At 43.6% G+C, this 20,494-nt stretch overlaps 1 protein-coding gene across 5 annotated transcripts in view; it reads left to right on the top strand.

Annotated features, from left to right (window-relative positions):
• Positions 1–12,299: 12,299 nt before the first annotated feature.
• Positions 12,300–20,494, top strand: part of ITGA9 (integrin subunit alpha 9) — a 205,811-nt gene continuing 197,616 nt past the window's right edge. The window contains exons 1-2 of one of the 5 annotated variants that reach the window (XM_085537657.1): positions 12,300–12,814; positions 20,236–20,363. In XM_085537657.1, coding sequence (XP_085393783.1) covers positions 12,372–12,814; positions 20,236–20,363 — 571 coding nt within the window. In that variant the 5' untranslated portion in view covers positions 12,300–12,371. The remainder of the gene's footprint in view (positions 12,815–20,235; positions 20,364–20,494) is intronic. The other 4 variants (XM_085537658.1, XM_085537655.1, XM_085537654.1 and 1 more) reach the window with 4 other exon arrangements.

Raw genomic sequence — 20,494 nt, forward strand, 5'->3', positions numbered from 1 at the left:
CAAAGGATGGAACATCTCTCCTCTGAGAACAGGCTGAGAGAACAGAGGCTGTTCAGCGTGGAGAAGAGAAGGCTGCGGGAAGACCTAAGAGCAGCCCATCAGTATCAAAAGGGGGCTGTAAGAAAGAAGGGGACAGACTCCCTAGCATGATCTGTTGTGACAGGACAAGGAGCAATGGAAGCAGGAGAGATCCAGGGTGCCCCTGCTTTTCCTCAAAAGCTGGATATCCCCATGCTGCCTAAAAATACTGTGGAAGTTTTGATTTTCTTAGAGAGCTCTGTGTTCTACCAATGGAGAAGTATTAAAGCATTGTGACAGTCCCTGGGAAATGAGGGTAGGCCTTCATTTGTGAGCGTGTCTCCTCAGGAATGGCAGATGCCTGCGGGTGACTTTGTGGATAGCCCCTGAAGAGTGTGGATCTGCTGTTTGCTCTGCATAGCAAGGGGAGGCTGAGCTCAAGAGGCAAATGCATGAAGTCACAGCTTTATTTTTAGGTTGAGAGTAAGAGTGTATTTCTGAGGGAGATACTGACCGTAGGGTAAGCTGGAATTAACATTTACTTTAGATAAGCTTTGATACTGACTAAAAATAGAAGTTGTTTTATGTATTGCTACAGACATCCTCCACCAGGATCTGGATGGTTTTCAGAAAGCCTTGTGGCTGCAGTAATGGCATACTGTGGTTATAGGAGCCAATAAATGCAGTGGGCAGAAGATAAAAATAACTTCATATCCTTTTGACAAGGTGACAAGTTCTCCTTACATCTCATGTCAGTGCTGCTGTCAATTAATTGTGAGCGTAGTTTGGTTAATGTATTACACTGGGGTGTCCAGACTGATTTACCAGAGAAGGCGATGTAATTAAACATCTCATCTGATCTCATGTGTATGGGGACCAAGGCTGGTCCCAGTTTTGTGAGAATGTTTCCGCAGATCTGCATGCAACACAAAGAGAGTAAGGAGGCATCTCCTACCCTCTGTTTTTCTAAAGGTTCTGTGTTTCTCTGAAATCTGAGGATAGATGGAGCTTGAAGTATTTCTTTCCTATGGAGAAACCTGTAACAAAACCCTAAAATTGATAGTTGTACCTGGTCAGTCCTTCTTACCCAAGCAAAGGGGCTAGGAGCATGCAGCTTGGCTTTAGTAGTGACACTACAAGCAACTCAACAGAAGACATAGAATCATAGAATGGCCTAGGTTGAAAACAGTCACAAAGATCATCTGGTTTTAACCCCCCTGCTATGTGCAGAGTCACCAGCCACCAGACCAGGCTGCCCAGAGCCACATCCAGCCTGGCCTTGAATGCCTCCAGGGATGGGGCATCCACAACCTCCTTGGGCAACCTGTTCCAGTGCATCACCAACCTCAGAGTGAAAAACTTCCTCCTACTATCTAACCTAAATCTCCCCTGTCTCAGTTTAAAACCATTCTCCTTGTCCTGTCACTATTCACCCTTGTAAATAGCTGTTCCCCCTCCTGTTCATACGCTCCCTTCAAGCAATGGAAGGCTACACTGAGGTCTCCCTGGAGTCTTCTCCAAACTAAACAAGCCCAGTTCCCCCAACCTTTCTTAACAGGAAAGGTGCTCCAGCCTGCAAAAAAAGTCAGCAGACAAACCAGAGAACTGTGATACTGACCTCAGAACCTCTCTTACAGTGGGACTGTTCACTGACATCTGGGAATAATGTAAACCGGAGTGTCTGCTGTGTAATCACAACTGCTGTGCCTCTCTCTTTCTGTTATTTGTAGTGAATATCACTGGAGGACTGCAAAGTTTTTACTTCAGTACCACTGTTTTTAAATTGAATTATACCCATAAAAGTTTCTTCTGGGATGGGAGGTTGGCAAAGAATGTTTTATATGCATATATTCTTTAAAAAATCATTGGCATCAACACAGCAACAACTCTTGTTGTTATCCAGATGCTCCAATTAATGTTTTTCACATTACTAAGCTAGATAAGCAGGCCTCTTCTGGCATATCTCATGCTGATAACAAATCCTATGTAGTCTCACAGTTTACTTTTCTGAACTACTGTGTATGTACAGCACGCAGCAAATTAAGCCATAGCATAGCAGACCATTTAGGAATAACTGGGTCACAGAAGGGTCCTGCATGTCAGAAATTATTTAGTTAAAGGCTCAAATTTCAACTGCCCATGCACAAAACTGCAGAAGGTTTCATTTCTGGAGGGGCAGAATATATTTGGGTCTCTCCGAGATTATAAATAGGTTATTGTTCATCTGAACTTTTCACACAAGTATTGTATGATAGTTCACATGTGTAATAATAAACACGGAGTGGCCAGCTAATGAGAAGCAGATGTGCCAAGAATTTCAAGTAAAACGTTTGAAAGCTGTGATGTAAATTGGGCTTTTTGACAAGTGGTCCAAGCTCAAGTGACCACCAGGATTTCTAAGGAGAGGCTAAATAAGAACCGCAGCACTTTGTTGTATAAATCTGTGGGGTTTAGTATAACACAGAAAAATGGTGGAACAGAGAACCCACTACTTGGCCAGTATGGTCACAATTTCACCATTCACCTCCTTTATTTATGATACCTGTGAGGTTATTAAGAAGATTATGGGGAAAAGATAAATGTTGGGGCAATGCCTTTTGAAACCTATTGATGCTAACTGGCTTGATAGATCCAATATACTCACTAAGTCTGTGTTGTAAATTCTTCCATGGGAGAGAGCTGGCTGAGTAGCCAATCACCGTCACATCAGACAAGACTGGGACAACGCTGGCAAGCAAATTCAATTAAAAGCATATGCACAAAGGTATTTGTATCTGTTGCATTCTGGCAGCCAACATCAAATATACTGAGGCAATGCAATACATAGCTATCATGTAAAATTAAGTATTCAACTTAATGGTTGTATTTTAAAGTACCAGACTTTCATATGCTTAGAAAGTGCTTTAGGATGAGTTGCATGATCAGCTAGTTGTTGTTTTTGTCTTCACTGGTCTTCCACAGAAGTTTTTTTGTAGAGTAGGTCTTAGATAGCATTTAAACTTGTGCTAGACCTGTACAAAAGTCGCTCTATTCCTTTAGTAAGGAGAAAACCAGGTGAAAATAAATGCTAAAGTTGATCAAAGAGACAAGTTGTATGCAAAGTTTAAACAGCAGAACAAGTATTTCATAAAAAGGTTTTATGAGATGAGCAGAAATACTTATTAAATTTGAAGATGTAGATAAGATGCATTATTGGTGTTCAGAAGAGCGAGAACACTAAACAGAAAATGTTCATTGGGTGAGAAAATGAAGCAAGAAAAAGAAGATGCTTACATGAAGATGCTTACAAAACCTAGTGCTTGAACTATGGTGTCCTACCTCACACTGAGTAACAGCTCTTCGTGTGAGTTGATCTGCTGTTTTTTTATAGCTTTCACTCTGTAATGAGGTGCTCAGATTGACCTAAAAATGTCAGTTCAGTACGTTTAGGAATTTGTGTTGTGTGTTGTCCTCCTTTTGTTCTAGTTTTGGGTGCACCTGTAATGTGTACACAGGGTAGCTTCTGAGAATCACTTTTCTCTTGGGTGAAATTCAGTAAAACAGAAAACTTTGAAAAAGGAGGATCTGAATCCAATAACAGCTGCACACAACCCAAACAAAACAACTGAGAAATAGGTTGATTTCAGCTCCATGGATGTTCCTCGGGTATTAATGACAAATAAAGTAACAGTGAGGACAGGCTCTGGAAAAATCTACTCTGGAAATCAAGACAATACATAATAATAATTTATCGTGTAGGTAGAATAAGGTGCTGGGCCTACGTTTAAGCACTTTCAGACAAAACTGATAAGAGCAAATACACCTTTGTTCCTTCTGTTCTTTTGCGTAAAGTGTTCCTTCTGCAAAAATTTGCCACGAGGAAGAGCTCACTGCTTTCTCTGTATTTGGTGGATCAGTCCTGATCAGTACATCAGAGAACAACTGATGTGGTTTGGAGACAGCTGAAAGCAGTTCTAGTGAGGCATGATGATCTCAGGGTACTGCCGCAGCCCTTCCTGCTTCCCAGTGGCTCATGAGGAGGTGGGCAGTTTCCACTTCACTTTAGCTCAGAGATTTCAGAAAGCAGCGTAAGTTCCAATAGCTTGATTACTATCATTGTTGTTGCTGTTGCTTTCTCAGAAATACTGTCTCCTCCTCCTGTAGACTAGTTTTCTTAGATATATGGATCAAACTCAGGTTGGTTTCTGGCTGGAAAATTTATTTTCAGAAAGAGGGGGGGAGGCACTGGAACAGCTGCCTAGGAGTCCAGTTGAGAGATCCAGTGTCACAAGATGGTTGGAAGTGTTGGTCATCAGATTCTGGAAGCAAATGGGTTTGTGATGAGGGAGGCAGGTGAAAATTACAGCTTCCAATATACAATTGCCAACTGCTCAGTCAGAAAGCAGCTGCCAATGTTTCTACAAGTACTTAAAACCAAACAAGCTGTATTTGGGGAATACCAAATGAGTATTCTAAGGGTGGATGGAATTGTCTCATTTGTTGATGGTAGGCTTTTATGAATTTCATCTTAGAAAACTGGAAGATTAAATATTGAGTTTTCCTCTGTTTAGGCTCTCTTTCCTCAGTGTTATATCTTGTTGATAAGAGATGTTAGACCAAAGAAATATTGAATGAATTTCCTCCATACAAAAAGGTATGACTTCATGCTGTAGATGTCTTTAAAGTTTTGCCTGTGAAAAATACATTTCACACAGGCTTGTTAATGTGTTTTCTGGTGCAAGAACAAAGTTGAAATCTTGATCACTGTTCATTGCTCTGAGTGAGAGTCAACTATTTCTTCTAGTCATGCTAGAGCTCTGCAATGAGAAGCTGTGAAAAGCAGGGAAAAGAGGAGGGAATTTGTGGAAGGACATGCACGAGTCCTAAAATTGATTGCATAGAAACTCTGCTATTGAATTTAGCTGGTTAAAAACACCGTGTACAGACAACAATTTGGCATTACTTGGCATTGGAGCTGCTGTTGTTCTGAAATAGTTCCTCTGCTTTACACAGAGTAATTGTGAGGGAGTAAAAATCAATGTTTTGCCACAGAATGATCATTGATTGAATCAGAATCATTTGAGTTGGAAGGGACCTTTAAAGCTGATCTAGTCCAAGTCCCCTGCAATGACCATGGGCACCTACAGCTAGATCAGGTTGCACAGAGCCCATCATACCTGACCTTGTTGCATCATACCTGACCTTGAATGTCCCCATGGATGAGGTATCTACCACCCCTCTGGGCAAACTGTAGTAATGCTTCACTATTGCACTTTTCCTTATATCAAGACTGAATCTCCCCACTTTTAATTTGAAACAATTTCCCTTTTTCCTATCACAACAGACCCTACTGAAGGGTCTGTCCCCTCATTTCTTATAGCTCCCCTTAGGTACTAAATGATCCCATAGCATGTGATCATCTTCATTGTATCCCTTACAGGTGAGGACATGTTGTATTTTCTTTTGGAATATATTGCTACATGGCTTTTTTCTGGATGTATGATTTATATACATGGGTCCTCCTGTAGATACTCTAAAATACGTATCAGAAAAAAAAAAAAAAAAAAGTAAACAGAAAGAGAAATTCACTACACTATATTGCAAAATAAAAGTGTGTCTCCCTTTGCTATGGTGATAAAGGCTTTTGGTTCTGCTGATCCCCAGTTTGTGGTAATGAGGTTCAATCACCTGAATGACCAAGGACACAGTATCACAGGTGTCAGCATGAGATAAAAGCATGCAGTGGCAATTCTGCCGGTGATGCCAATGCTGCTGAACAAAAAGAAATTCAAAATAAGCCTGTGTGTGGCTCTACAGCGTATGTGTGCGCGTACACATATTTAAATACAAAGTATATGAATGACAATACAACACCACTGTAATTCTAACCATATGCACACAAATATGTGACAGCTGTTGGAAGATGTGAGAGCTGCAAAACTTGACCACTACTTGTTGTTAGCAGTGCATCCCTAAGTTAGCCTGAGTCCCAGTTCAACCCAAACACATGCTTAGTTTCAGCACTGCTATCCAGTTCCCCTTAAGTCAATAAAGCACAAGCGCATGTTCATGTTTAAGCAGGAACTTAAAGAATCATGCAGCATTGCTAACTAGAGAGTGCTGAGTGGAGATCTACTGTGTGAGAAAGAAAATGGAGAGAGACAGATGTGCTGAAGAAAGGATCTCAACTGTATGAAAGGAGAAAAACGTAACTGATGTAATTATTTTCTTGTACTTGGCTCTGATAAGTTGATTCAGTTTCTGGGATAAGGAATATGATGACTGTTTCAGAAATATGTTTTACATTACGTGATGCATTTTCATTTGGTCAAAAAGTTGACTATAAATCAAGTTGAAACATATCCCCAATACTGAAAGCCTGGGCAAGGGTTTACAACTGATGTTAATGCAGAGTCTTCAAGGGGATGGAAGAATGGTGAGTCTGTATCATGAAATTAATGGGACTGCTGCTGCAACTGTACAGTTTAAGAAAAGAAAATCCTTAACTATTTGAAAGTTGAAAATTGATTTTTGTTTGTTTTTATTATTATTTTATTTATTCATTTATTTTTGCATGCGATGCTCTGAAAATTCTGGCTTTCCGATGTATTCTTTTAGCTATTATTATGTGATGAGAATTTTTGATTAAATTCTAAGCTTCTATATGACCTAAGATTTGTACTAACTCTATCTCCAATCTAGATAAGGCTTTCTGGATTCTAGTTCTACTTGGAAAACTCTGGTAGAGCTCAACCAAAAAGGCAAGATACAGTGGCTTGAGCGCAAACAGCAGCCAACATGTAAGAAAACCATTTTCTTTCTGTCCTTTTTACTCCAGCTGAAGAACTGGCTGCAGCCAAACAGAAGAATGGAGCATTAGGACTTTAGTGAGTATATGATATGAAGTGATCACTGTAAGCACCTCAGTCAAATATACAGTGGAAACTTTACCTGATACATGCTACCTAACAAAAGAAATTTCTTGTGCACTCTGGTGTAAAAATTGAGGAAGACATCTCTACTTAATGGAAGTAATATGATAATGTAAAGGTGGTGTGTAAAGGTGGCTAATATAAAGATGTTGACCAAGATGGTGATAAATAGTCAAAGGTTATTAGTAAAGAAAACTCACCAATGTCAATGCCTTGACCAGATAGCTGAGACAGTCTCCACCAGGGAGCAATCTCCAAGAGATGCTGCCTCAGTGGTGGTCAGCCCTTAAATGAGGTCTCAGAGGAGGTGGAGTCAAAGTCCACCCCTTCCAGGAGCACAGCTAGATCACTCTCACCTGTGCTCCCACAGCTGACCCCACACTTGCCTCAGCTGATTAATCAGTGGTTCAAGCTGTGATTTCCCATACAGGTTTTAACCATGATAATCCCAGTGTAGACTTGCTTATAAATCTAGATGCTGAAAATGATTTAATACTCAACAGGCTGAAATGATATGAGTTTAAATATCGAATTCTCCTTTCAGCATGGCTGCTGTCTTTTTGAAAACACAGAGCTCTGTCCCCGTTGATCCAGGTCCATTCACTGGTAGGTAAGTGAATGTGCAGAATTCCCTCTTTATCAAATGTATTTAGTAGCTACATATTAATACATATACATAAAATACTGTCTTTCTGATCTTTCATACTTACTCTTTTTATGTATGAGGGCTGTTCCAAAAGCAATGGCTCTTACTGTACTGTGGCAACCCATGATGTTGTCAGAGGCGGATTTTGGCAGCAGAGGTTGAACCTTCCCACCAATACTCTGTTACACTTGTTGCCATGTGACGGAAGGTAGCAGCAAAGCGGACTGACCAAATGGTGTCTGACATGGAAGAACGTATGAAGCAGAGGTGTGTCACTGAACTCCTCTGTGCAGAAGGTATGGCACCCATTGACACTCATCAGCACTTGCTGAATGTGACCAAACCGTGGCTGAAAGCACAGTGAGATGCTGGATGGTGCATTTCAGCAGTGGGGCATCAGTGACAGCGGGTCAGCTCCACCAGTGCAGATTTTTATGAGTGCAGTGTGCAGGTTCTTGTTCATTGCTGGCAAAAATGCATAGCTACTGGTAGTGACAACGCTGAAAAATAGTACTTTGTAGCTGAGAATTTGCTCTATCAAATGGTGTTACTGTGCTTTTTGCATCTGCAGTGGTTGTGGAAACAAATAGGAGGCATTACTGTCAGAGCAACCTATCTATTTAAGTTTCAACATCACGCTCTTCTCCACGACAGCTTCAGCAGCAATGAGGGCCTGGAAGGAGGAGACAGGCGTCTTTCTGCTTCTCTTTACAGTGTAATAAAGGTGACTGTGTCCTTCTGTTCAACAGAGAAGCAACCAGGATCAATCTTTTTAATGAATCCGCGACGAAGGATAAACTGAAAAGGATGCTCTCAGCATGATTTGTGAGAAGAGCTACAAAACTGTCTGGAAAATTTCTCCTCCACAGAAGGACGGAAGAAGCTTGGTCTCCTTAGCTTATTACAGTGGAGTCTGAGCATGGATTAGATCATAGAGCTTTGTGGGAACAAGCTAAAAATAAACGACAGTATTATCATGAAGAGTGATTTACAAATATTTACTGACCCGGCCAGTGAAATATGGAAAACGCCTGTGAAGAATCAGCAAGTTTCACTGCTGTGATGGGAAAACTTTAGCACAAGTTTCCTTAAAGCCACATCACTAAGCACAGAGCGACACAAATGTGTGGATCATGGCAAGGAGACACAGAAGCTGATGTGTCAGTGAGCTCACGGGGTGCCCTCCCATGGCTGGTGCACCCAGCATGGATGATGCTGGAGTAGGAGAAAGGGACGTAGCACAGGCAGATATGTTCCCCTTTTCTTTTTCCCCAGGTGGGAGCACATCTGAGTTCACTGGGGACATGGAACAGCCTAAAATAGAGTGTAAAACCTGAACACCATAACACCACTGAGACACCACAGCACTACTTGTAAATGCAAGGAGAAGCATATAATTAGCATAGCAAAAAGAGGTGACCTAAAGCTAAGCAAGGTATTTGTCAAAATAGTGAAAATCATATTGAGTTTGATTTGTGCAGCACAGGAGCAAAGTGGCATATGTTTAAAAGAAGAAATCATCGTATGAGAAGTTGCATTTTGGGAAGAGACCCCAGGAAGGGAACTATCTGTTAATAGTGAGTCTGGATGAACCATGTCTATATGCAAGTGATGCTGCAAAAAATTCAGACAGCAGGCATTTGTTTTCTCTGTTTCCTCAGCCAGAACATCATTGTGTTGTGGTTTTTTGTTGTTGTTTGTTTGTTTGTTTTTGGTTTGTTTTTTTTTTTTTTTCCCTTAGCTCTGCAATTCAAGTTATTAATTAACTAGTATTGCCAAGGGAGTTTTTGCTGTAGGTCATCAATTTACAAATAACTTTTCTAATTTAAAACCTGATCTGGAGACCTATTGCTGCCAAAATACAGCACATTAAATTCCAGTTAAGTACTTAATTAATATAGATAAGTGTAAAATACAAATTGCCCTGACGATGCAGGTACAGAACCTCCCTAGACAATGCAAACATCAAGGTTCAAGCAGACGGAACAGGGATACAGGATTAGCCACATCTGCATTTCTAGTTTGAATAGTTCATTAACAAAGGGATGGCATAATATTTACAGTCCCTCGTTCTTGGTGCTTACTGCTAGCATCATATTCATCTAACAGTACACTATGATTACATTCATCTAACAGTACACAATTATTCCACTTATAGTTGCAGTTGGATGCTTCCCATTGCTTTCATTTCTCCCACAGCACTCCAACATTTCAACAGCTTCAAGGTCTATGTGTGCAGTTTCTGCTCTGCCTGACAAAATTCGTGTTGGATTAAATGTTGTAAGATTATTTCAGTATTTGGATGCACAATAACAGATAAATAAATAAAGGTGGGGATTGGGGAGGAGATGGGAGTGTTCCTTGCCTTTCTCTGTATGATCCTCCATGCCCGGAATGGAGAGCAAAAAATCTGTTACAGCCTAACACACTTCCATACTGTATCAATTCCAGGTGAAACAAGACCCCTTGAGAGCTCTGCAAGGTGAGAGACATGTTGTGCTCACCTCATGCATCCACTTTGCTTCCCTTGTCTCTCTGGAGATGAATGAGCCCATCCTTCTCCCCAGCCAGTGCCAGCTAAAATTTCCTTTAACTTCACTGGAGAGCTGTCTAGCATCATCCAGTGCCTGGATAATTAACTGAAAAGCCCCATTGTTTCTTTGCTTCAAAGTGCAGGGAATTTGGCTTGGTAGTGCTAATGGGACTGCATGTCATTTGTGGAATTTGCTTAATCACTGCCTATTGACTTTCTGGCTAAATCAGATTATTTTAGCCATATTGATTGCACAGTAATAAAACTGCTGTGAAAACCTTCTCATTAAATGTTATAAGTATCCCTGCTAATTCAATGTAAATGCCCCGCTGTTTTCATCTGGTTCCCTAATAATTAAACCAGTTCTTTCAACTCGATTGTACAACAATGTCTGAAAGTACTGATAAGTGACCTTTGCAATGCATTTGATATGAAGCACTGTGCCACTTGGTTTTAAAACTGGAGAACATTCACTGTTCATTTCTGCATAGGCGCATTTGTGTGTAGGTGCCTACAGACACAACTGTGTGGTTGGTGGCAGGAGCACGTCCCATTCACTAGTTCAGACTCTAAAGGTGATCTGTTGCTATATCATCCTCATTTGCAGCTGTAACGCCCCAGAATTGGAGAGTCAAAATGCTCCAGTGTTTTCATAAGCCACTGTGAGGAACAACTTTAAAGAAATATTCTGCTAAGCCTTTTGTGTAGCACATGTAAACTGCACCCATGGCTACAAACCTCCCTTCCTCTGCTGACTTTTTCAGCATCCAATTCTGTTAATTATTGCTGTTCTATTAAACTTGTCCCTGGTATATTACTCTGCTGACCTCTACTTTCTAGCATCAGGGTAAACATGAAGAACATCAGCTTCCAGGTGGTAACATCTGCACATACAAACAGCACCAGAATACTTGCTCTGTGGATGAGGATGCTCAAGGTCAGTGCTTACAAACAATCCGGAGATGGCTTTTATCTGACAAGGATGCTTACCTACAGGAACAAGCTACCCTTTTGAAAGAGTTACATCAATAGCATGAAATAGCTTACCACAAATTTACCTCCTTGCTGAACATGCATTCTCAGCAGGAACACACAGTCAGCTCCATCCCACCTCAGGAAATGATTGAGAGCTTCCTGAGAACTTCCTATGCTGAAAGACCATTCTACCTTCAATAAAGTTTTCCCACAGCAATTCTCAGCCAGCCCCAGCATCCAGCACCCACCTCTGCATCTCGCTGTTGCTATGTGAAGCACATTCCCTGAGGACCACCAGGTGTCAAACACACTCAAGTTGTGCCTACACCAGAAACTTTGCACTGTACCTCCAGCTCCTTGCCAGATGAAGCGATCCCCATAACATCAGAGCTCCTGACCCCTCTCATGCGTTCCCTGGGACCTGCTGTGCTTCTCCCAGTGCAGCTGCTTGCTACATAGATGAGAAGATTACATGGACTTACATAGCTATAACAAGGGCAACAAGCAGAACTGCCAGTTATCTCTGGGGGAGCACTTCTCTCATCTCCTGGGGCTGATCCTCAAGAGCACACTTCTAAGCTTACTTCTACTGGAATCCCCAGGGGAACCTGCAGCTTTTTGCTGAATAACAGAAGTATGGGCTCTGCAGGGCCAGGAGCCATAGAACACCCTGCTCCCTCCCGCTGCAGGAACACATGGTGGTTGTTGTACCCCCTGGAGGTGATCATCTTGCCTTAGTGATCATCTGCTCACCATTTATTGGGTGTTCAATCATTTTCTGTCACAGATAGGCTGTTAAAATATTAGCACAATTACTTTCAGCTTAGCCGTGAATGCTGCCACTTCACATACAGCTCTGGAGGGTCTTTGCTGGAAAACAGAGGTCTGGTCTTCCCTCTAAGTGCATGCTTGTCTATTGCTCCAGTGAAAGACCCCACCTCTTCCCTTGACTTCTCCCTCTCCCTTTGGTGTGACATGAATCAGTCCCTCATTCTCTTGCCCTGCACACTCCTGTACCACCACACCCAACTCATGGTGCCTCAGCGATATGCAGCTCTGGTCCCCATCACCTCTCTGGGGCCTTGGGGAAGGAAGAGGGCTCCCTGTGAGGAGTCAGATTGAACATCAGGAGAATTTTCTCCCCAGGAAGAATGGCGATACATCAGAGCAGGGTTTGAGGTGGGGGAGGCACCGTCCCTGGAGGCATTCAAGAAATATGGAGTTACGACGCATCGCTGAGGGACATGGTTAGCGGGCAGTACTGGCGGTAGGCGGACGGCTGGACTAGATGTTCTTAGAGATCTTTCCAACCTTCACGATCCTAAGATTCCACGACGGGACATCGGACAGACGCAGCCCGAGGGGGGTGCGGCCCGCGGCCACCAGGGGGCGCGGCAGTGGCGGCGCGGAGGGGCGGAGCGGGGCGCGCAGTCCCCGCGGGTCGCGGTGCGGGGCGCAGCCGGACCGGGCGGGCAGCGCAGAGGAGCGGGGCGGGCACAAAAGCGCAGCGCTGAGCGGTGCCGTCGGGGAGTTGGTGCTGGCGTTGCTGTGCGGGACTCGCATGATGCTGGCGGGGCGGCGGAGTTGGACGCGGGTGCTGAGCGCGCTGCTGTGGGTGGCCCTGGCGCGCTGCTACAACGTGGATGTGGGACGTCCCGTGGTCTTCCAGGGCCCCAACGGGTCCTTCTTCGGGTACTCGGTGCTGCAGCACTACCACGACAGCACGCGGTGGTGAGTAGCGGGCGGGGGACGGGGCGGCGGCGCTGGGGGAAACGGGACCGACTCGAGGAGCGGGAGCCGGTTGCTTCGCGGGCGGTGCCGGCCCGGCTGCGAGCGGAGGGTGCCTCGGGTACCGCGGGTGTGCGCTCCTGCCCCGGTCTGCCGCGAGGGGCTTCTCGTGCGAATGGGACTTGTTGTTTTAGTAGCGATCGAGGACGGAAAGTTTACTCGCATCCGAAAGAATCGTGCCGCTGCCGTGCTTCCTGCTTGTCTCGGTGGCTGGAAGGAGCCTCGGAGCGGGGTCTGCCTCTCCCTGTCTGGTGAGAGGCTCTTTGTTAGAATTAAAACTGCCTTCTCTTAATGGGACCTAGCTGGTGTCTGTCTTCCTTCTAATGTGCCGCTGCCAGTGAATGTCCACAGAGCTTCTCTTTATCTCCCGCGCTGACGGCTCAGCTGTGCTGGGGGAACTGAGGGGCACTGTGATAGACATAAGTGTATTCATGCCGCGTCCAGTTCTTTTAAAATGGACTTCTTTCAGCCCACCCCCTCCCCTTCGGTGAAGACGAGTTGTGCGCTCTGCCTTTTGCATAGCGGCTTTCACGGGGCGGTTGTGGCCGGGGGCTTCTCCGGCCGTTTCATAAAAGAAGAGCCCCCGGAGAAGGAGAGCGCTCAGCTGGCAGCGCTGCTCGGCTGGGGCAGGAGCGCCGGGATGGGGATGCGGACAGCGGCCTCTCGAGGGCGGCGGGGGCTCACGGCGGGTGGGCGAAAGCTGAGCGGGGCGATGCGGGGAGGTGGAAGGGGTGCGGTGCGGGTGCGTAACGGGCAGCCTGAGCTGTCCTCGGGTGGCACCTGCGGGTGTGACCCTTTGGGTTGGAGGCGGAGCGGCTGGCCTGGGAATTGAGTGGGACCGGCGGCACCGAGAACCCTTTGAGGACACGCATCTGTGTGGGGTCCGATGCTCTCATTTTGCTCCCGGTTTCTGCAGGGGAGCTTATTTACAGACAAGCACCCAGAAACAAAACACGTCTGAGATGGCCAAGTCGTGTTAAACAGATAAATCGGGGCTTAGCCCTGACACCTGGGAGCTCGATGTGCTCACAATTGGCACCAGGCTGTCAGAAACCACGAGGGTGGGGCTGTTGGTGCTGATGGGGAGTGTCCTTCTGTCAGTGTGGAACGGGGGAGCTTGTTTTCATGGCTGCTTCAGACTCCCATGCCCAGCAGAGGTGATAAAAGTTTGGGGAGATACAGTAAAAAATATTCTTACTTTTTAACAAACACTGGTCATAATACATAGTGGAGTCTGAAGATGAAGGCCCAGCACTGCGTTGCTTTGCTCTTGAAGGTATATGCAGCTGTCTTCCAGGTTTCTGAAGCTGTCATTCTGTGCTGGAGTGGCAGCATCAGTTTTAAATGGTTGATGTGTTTCTTCTGGAGAGCTTAAAAGATCTGGCCATTCTTTCTGGACATTCAGGCCATTGAAGGACTGAACCTTGGCCAGTGCCATTAGCTTTGACTTCTTCAACATAACAGGGCATGAAGGCTTGCAGTGTTGTAAAGCAGTATTACAAAGCCATATTCATACTGGACAAAGCCTTACTACAGATACAACTTCAGAGCATAAAAGCCTTTGATTTCCATTGTAAAGCGATTACAAGTTGCATAAAATTCAAGTACAAGATACAATCTTAGTTTTATTGTATGAGTGCAGAGGGAAATGGTTAGCAGGATGGATGGCAATTTGTCAGGTTTTTGTGCACGTAGCTTTTGTGCGTGAAGCTGTAGAGCTGTTGTCTTAGTTGGCTTGTAGGGTTAATGGGTGATGGTTTTTCTTTCAGAATGTGATATGCTGAGGATAGTGTGAGGGCTGGTATACCAAATAAGTATAAGAATGCTGTTTTTGAGCAGCTTCTACCATGAGCAATGCAGTTGTGCCAGAGATGAACAAGAGCCATCATGCTGCATTCATAGGAATTTGCACCAGTGGAACTGACCCACTGTCATTGATGCCACTGCTGAAACACACCACCCACCACCTCAGTGTGCTCATGTCCACTGTTTGGTCTCCATAAATGTCCAGCAATTGTTGAGGAGTGCCATCTTTTCTGCATGGAGGAATTCAATGATGCACCTGTGCTTCAGATGCACTTCCATGTCAGACACTGTTTGGTTTGTCAGACTTCTCTGCTGCCATCTGTCACATAGCAATAGCATATAGTGGAATACTGATGGTAGGGTTCAGCTCCTACTACCATACCACCACCATCTGCCTCTGATGCTGTGGGCCATTGCAATAAAATAGGAGGCATTACTTTTGGAGCAGCCCTTGTTTGTAGTAAGAAGGTTTGTTCTTCATCCCAATGTAACATGCAGCTGCTATTAATAGCCATAGTGTTATTTTGTGTGTGTGTGTGAGTTCTTAGCTTTATAGCTTTTCTTTATATGAAGAAGCATTATGGCTTTAGTTTCTCATATTTCCTTCGCCTCAATGCTGCTGCGGGAAGATAACCTAGGTTAACTTTGAGTTGCAATACTTTGGTCATACATGGCTTGCAGGGTCATCTGTGCACTATGTAAGCCTGTAAAATGTGATCAATTATATCCAAAGCTAACTCTTGCCTATGTAAATTTATGTCAACGTGCTCCAAAGCATTGGAGAATGTTACTGTGATAGCTTAGGGTTTCTTAATCTTTATTGCCCCGGGCCCAGTGTTCCCCTAATGTACTTATGATTAGCAGAGCATCTTAGTTGAAGCATCTTCTCACCAGGCTGTTTCATATACGTAGAAAATCACTCTCATAATAACATGGTATCTGTAATGGCTAGCTCTTCAACTTCAGTGTTTCAGCCACACATTTTTCCACACCACAAAGGCACTTACCTGAATTGTTTGCTGCAAGCCTGTAGATTTTAAGCAAATGAACTCAGAGTTGGGTTATTTCTTATTTATATGGACCAAGTATTCTTGAATGAGGAATATTTCATTTGAGTTGTAGTGTCAGATGCAGATACAGAAGTTATGGTAGAGGAGGATGAATACTCATACTCTGTAACTGTGATGCAGGTCTGTGCCTCTAACCTGTCTGAAATAGTTAATTCCATTAATCCTTCCTTCTACGAGTTATTTTTGCACAGTTTCTTCCTCAAGAGTAGCTTGTCATCACAGATGTGCTGAAGTTATTATTTTTTCTGACAATGCCCCGTTTTCCTTCCTTACCCGGGTTTTGTGACTGTAAACTTTGAAAGATTTACCCAGCTCCCTATCGTTCTCATTTCCAGCAAAGCAAGGATCCAGGTGTTTGTTTGCATTTGGAGCACAGACAAGCTGAAGTGCTTCTGTTCTCTGGAAACAATTTTCGAGCTTGGACTAAAGACCCAGCAGAGTGACCAAGAATGTGACTTTCTCTGCTTTTGTGAAGAGACGATTCAAGAACAAACAACGTCAATTTTGCACCAGTAAAAAACGTCAGTGATATGACATCTCTCGTCGTTCTTTTATTAATATGGTGTTACTTTATCTCTCTCCTTTCCCCATCTTACTGGCACTTCCCCAAATCCCACAGCAAGTCCAGGTTAACAACTTCATCTTTTCTGGCAGCATGATCCGGCACTAAAAAGTAATGGAGAAGGTTTAGCTGTACGGCATCCTGCTGTGAGAATTACAGCAAGGAATGAGCGTAGCTGTTGTGCTGGTGCTGCACCCCTTCAGCCCCGTGCTTCACTGGATTGTGCTGCTGCTGCTGAAATACGGGGATGGTTTTGCACCTCAAGCTGGTTGTGTGTTGTTGGGGTATGGTGAGCGTGTAGGTAACCCACAAAAGATGTGGTAACAGATCAACCTGTTGAAGAATGTGTGCTGTTGATGTTGTGTTGTATTTGTGATGCTGTAGATAGACTTGGGGTGTTTGGAGAAGGTAGAGAGTCTGGGCTTGCTGATGTTGCTTATAATCTGTCATCCAGATAATGTTCCTCACACTTCTGGTTCTGCACGTATTAGATGAACTGCTGTGAATTTTATTTTAAGGGCTTAACAAGTGGCAGAGGCTCTTCTGATAGGGGAAAAACTCAAGTGGGGTATGCTGGTGCATACTCTATCCTGGTGCTGCCTTTGAAATCTGCTGTGGTATGTGGGGATATTTAAAGACTTTTTTTCCCCTGCCACTTAACATTGCAGTGAAGTGAGGTGCCCACACTCCACAGTCCTTGAACTGTGATTGCCTAATTGATGCTGGCGTGCTGCGGGCTGATGCTTGGTGTGTTTGGCATCCTCCCACACCATTGGGCAGCTCGACACCTCCCTTTGCTGCTCTTTCCACTAAATGTGGCACTTAGCTTCCAAATCTCTGTGTCCTGAGGGTCAATCACCAGTAAAGTAACAGTTACTGTTCTGCAGAAAGTAATTTTAAGGATGTATGGATTTCCCTGTGGTCAGAAATCTCCTTGTCATCCATTAATACTGGCTGATGCAGCACCTGCAACGCGATGATTTTGGCTGCACAACTGCAGAGTTATCTCCATACGGATGAGGATGATTGTCCTTGAATATGTGAGTGTGGACTCAAGAAGAGAAAGCTTAGATGGCCTCTCTGCTTACTGCTTCTCATGTCGGCTTAGATCCTAGTACTTAGTTCATATGGCCAGTGAGATGTGGCCAACTCATGGAGATTTCTGTGTACATCAAGTAAAAGAGACCTTAAAATGGCCCCAAATCCCACTTCTACTGCCCTTGGTTGTCTTCAGGGGAAAGCAATCCCTTTCTCTTGGTTGGGTTTCCTGTTTAAGGTGTCTCCCTGCAGCTGCTTACAGATGTCCTAGGTGGATTCCTGCGGAGTGTTATGGCTGTGGATAACTTCTGCAAAGAGTACCAACCTCATCATGAGCCTTTGCAAAAGGTTCCAGGACTCATTCTTACATTCTGACAGGACTCCTAGAGCAGCCCCAATGAGCTCTAGTACAGCATTAGGCTATTTTAACCTAGGGCTATGTTGGATGGTTGCCTGGTAATAGAAAAAACCTCAGAGTAGTACTTCTGTGGGCTTTTTATGTATCCTTGTATTTAAGCCAGGCAAGAATGCACAGTGGTGAATCACAAGAGTATATTTGGCTCTAAGGCTTTATTTTAAAATGCATTTCTGTTTGTACATGGCAACAAAGGAAAACACCTTATCTAGCTGCAGTGTTGTTACATAGAAATCTCAGTAGATATCCAAGGTGTTTTAGTGCATAGGGAAGACACAAAACATACATTTGTTTTTGTTTGGTGAGCTTCCAAACATTAGGAACATGCAAAAGAGTCTTCTTCCTGGGTCTGCTGAGGAGTCTTGTGACATTTAAATAGGTGACCTTCTTCCAACAGGTTAAACACTTGTGTACAGAAACTCATTAAATATTTAAGGAAATATTTTATTGACAAGACTAATACACTAATACTCCAGCCTCAATTCTTTGAATAAAACTTAAGTGAGTGGTACATGGTGAATGCTAACCTGAGCAGGCCAAAAGTGCATGGCCCAGCAGCCACCTCCTCAAAGGTATCTTCCCAGGGTCTGGGCAAGCATGGCTCACATCAGCCAGAGCAGGAAATCTGCTGAGGCTTTATCCTCTGTAGAGGAAGTGTGAGAGTGAATGAATGAAACAAGATCCTGAGATTACATAGAGTGTGATGTAGGTTAGCTACCAATTTTGGGTGTCTGGTATTCAGGATAATCCAAAATAGATTTGGTTCTGGCACGTGTTAGTGGCTGCTTCCTTGTTCTCAGTCAATGTGAAGAGATGGCAACAAACTGGTTTTTGAAAGGTGTATTCGCTCAAGACAGTTTGAGTAATGTACTGTAGCCTGCTCCAATCTGTAATTACAGGTTTTTTTTCCCTTTTAGCTTTTTTTTAACAGAGCCAGTGAGTCTTTGTGATTTATTCTCCTTAAGCTCCATCCAGGGTTCTCCAACCCAAGGTATCTTTTGCAGTAATTGCTGATTCAGATCTACTTGGGGTTTACTTAGAGTTAGAAGAAAGCTTTGTTTAAACTGGAGGTCAGCACAGCTTACCTTATCTTATTTTTGTTAACTGTTCATAGAAACAGTTTCTTGACATTTGCAATTTGAACCTGTAACTCCTTAAGCTAGTAATATCCCCCCTTTATTTGCTTTTGTTAAACTTCATGAATGTCAGTAAGTGAATGACATACGTTCATTGCCTGTGTAAATGAAATTGACTGGCATTTGATTTTCTGCCTGATGTCTGCATGGTGGGATTTCCATTTCAGGCTGGTGGGATTTCCATTTTAGGAACCTTTGCTCTAACTCCACAATGTGCTCAGACCTTGTAGGCTTCAGCAACTTAGGCTTTTCAGCCATTATTTCTTCTCACTTGTGAAAATAGGACCTGCGGTATTTAGAACAGATCCGCTGACCTTCTCTAAATAATAATACTTAGATTGTGAGACTTGGGAAGAAACAGTTACTCAGTGTCGGGGTTGCTCTTCATTTCTTATTTCCATCTGCCATGGGATAGTTTTATCATATCTGGAGAAGCAAGCTAAAGAAGAATCACCTAATGGCAGCTATGTGACACATACATGCCCCAGGTCTCCCTGAGATGGGTGGTGGTTGGCTTTGGAACTTCAAATAGGAGGTTACTGAGAAGGATAACAGTGAAGTCATTTAAAAGAAGGAAAGCTGCTCATTTGGGACTGATACTGGGCTGCTCATCTGTGCTGTGTACAGATTGACTTTGCAGTAGTAATTCCCTTGGCTAAACCAAGACCGGTGCTTCCCAGGTCTCCTGCTTCCTACCAGGTAATGGTCTGGGCCTACACACACAAGCACTGAGGTCTGACTTAACTGTAAGTAATAGCCGATGGCAAGGCAAGGTACTGTGGAAGAAATTTGCTCCTGTGTTGTTTTTTTTTCCTGTTTTTATTTTATTTTAAGCTGTAATTACATAATCTTCTGCTAACAGAGTTGCCTCAACATTCTAAGCAATGATTAATCTTTAGCTGGCTGGAAACATTCAGGTTCAGGTTTCTTCCTCTCAGGGCTGTGTATTTTAGGTCTTTTTTTTTTTTTTTTTTTTAAATGCCCATAGAGATGTAGTTAAAGCTGAGGAAAAATAGATGCAGCTGCTGTTTTCTGTCTTAATACTTCCCTAAATGCTATCTGGGGTGAGAAAATGAATTGCTTTACAAGTGTTATACTTCTAGCGGAAACTTAATTTATTATAGTATTCATGGCTTTCGTGGTATCACTAGACAAAAAAAATGCTTTTACTGTTGGTGTTGTTTTCATTTTGTGAATCAATGTTATCATTTTACAAAGTTTCTCTAAGAACTGCCTTAGCTGAGGAATCCCTGGCAATGGGAACCTTGATGTTGTTTGTTATTTTTTCTTAATTTCTCATGCAGTTAATAACTTGTTACTTCGTGTTTGGTTTCCAGGGTCTTGGTTGGAGCTCCCAAGGCTGATTCTAGATACAGCGCCTCTATTCAGTCCCCTGGAGCAGTATTTAAATGTCGAGTCCACACCAATCCTGACAGAAGATGCACAGAGCTGGATATGGGTCGAGGTGGGTAGCAGTGATACTTTGAGGGGAGGGGTCATAAAGCGCCCTATGTGGCTACCAGTCCTGCCAGCCTTGAGGAAGTCCCAGCTTTCTCTATGTGAGTCCTACTTGTACACTTTTGTGCATAGTCAGGA

This window comes from Coturnix japonica, chromosome 2, assembly GCF_054131305.1.
Source record: "Coturnix japonica strain WE chromosome 2, WE-NBRP24, whole genome shotgun sequence".
Taxonomy (NCBI): domain Eukaryota; kingdom Metazoa; phylum Chordata; class Aves; order Galliformes; family Phasianidae; genus Coturnix; species Coturnix japonica.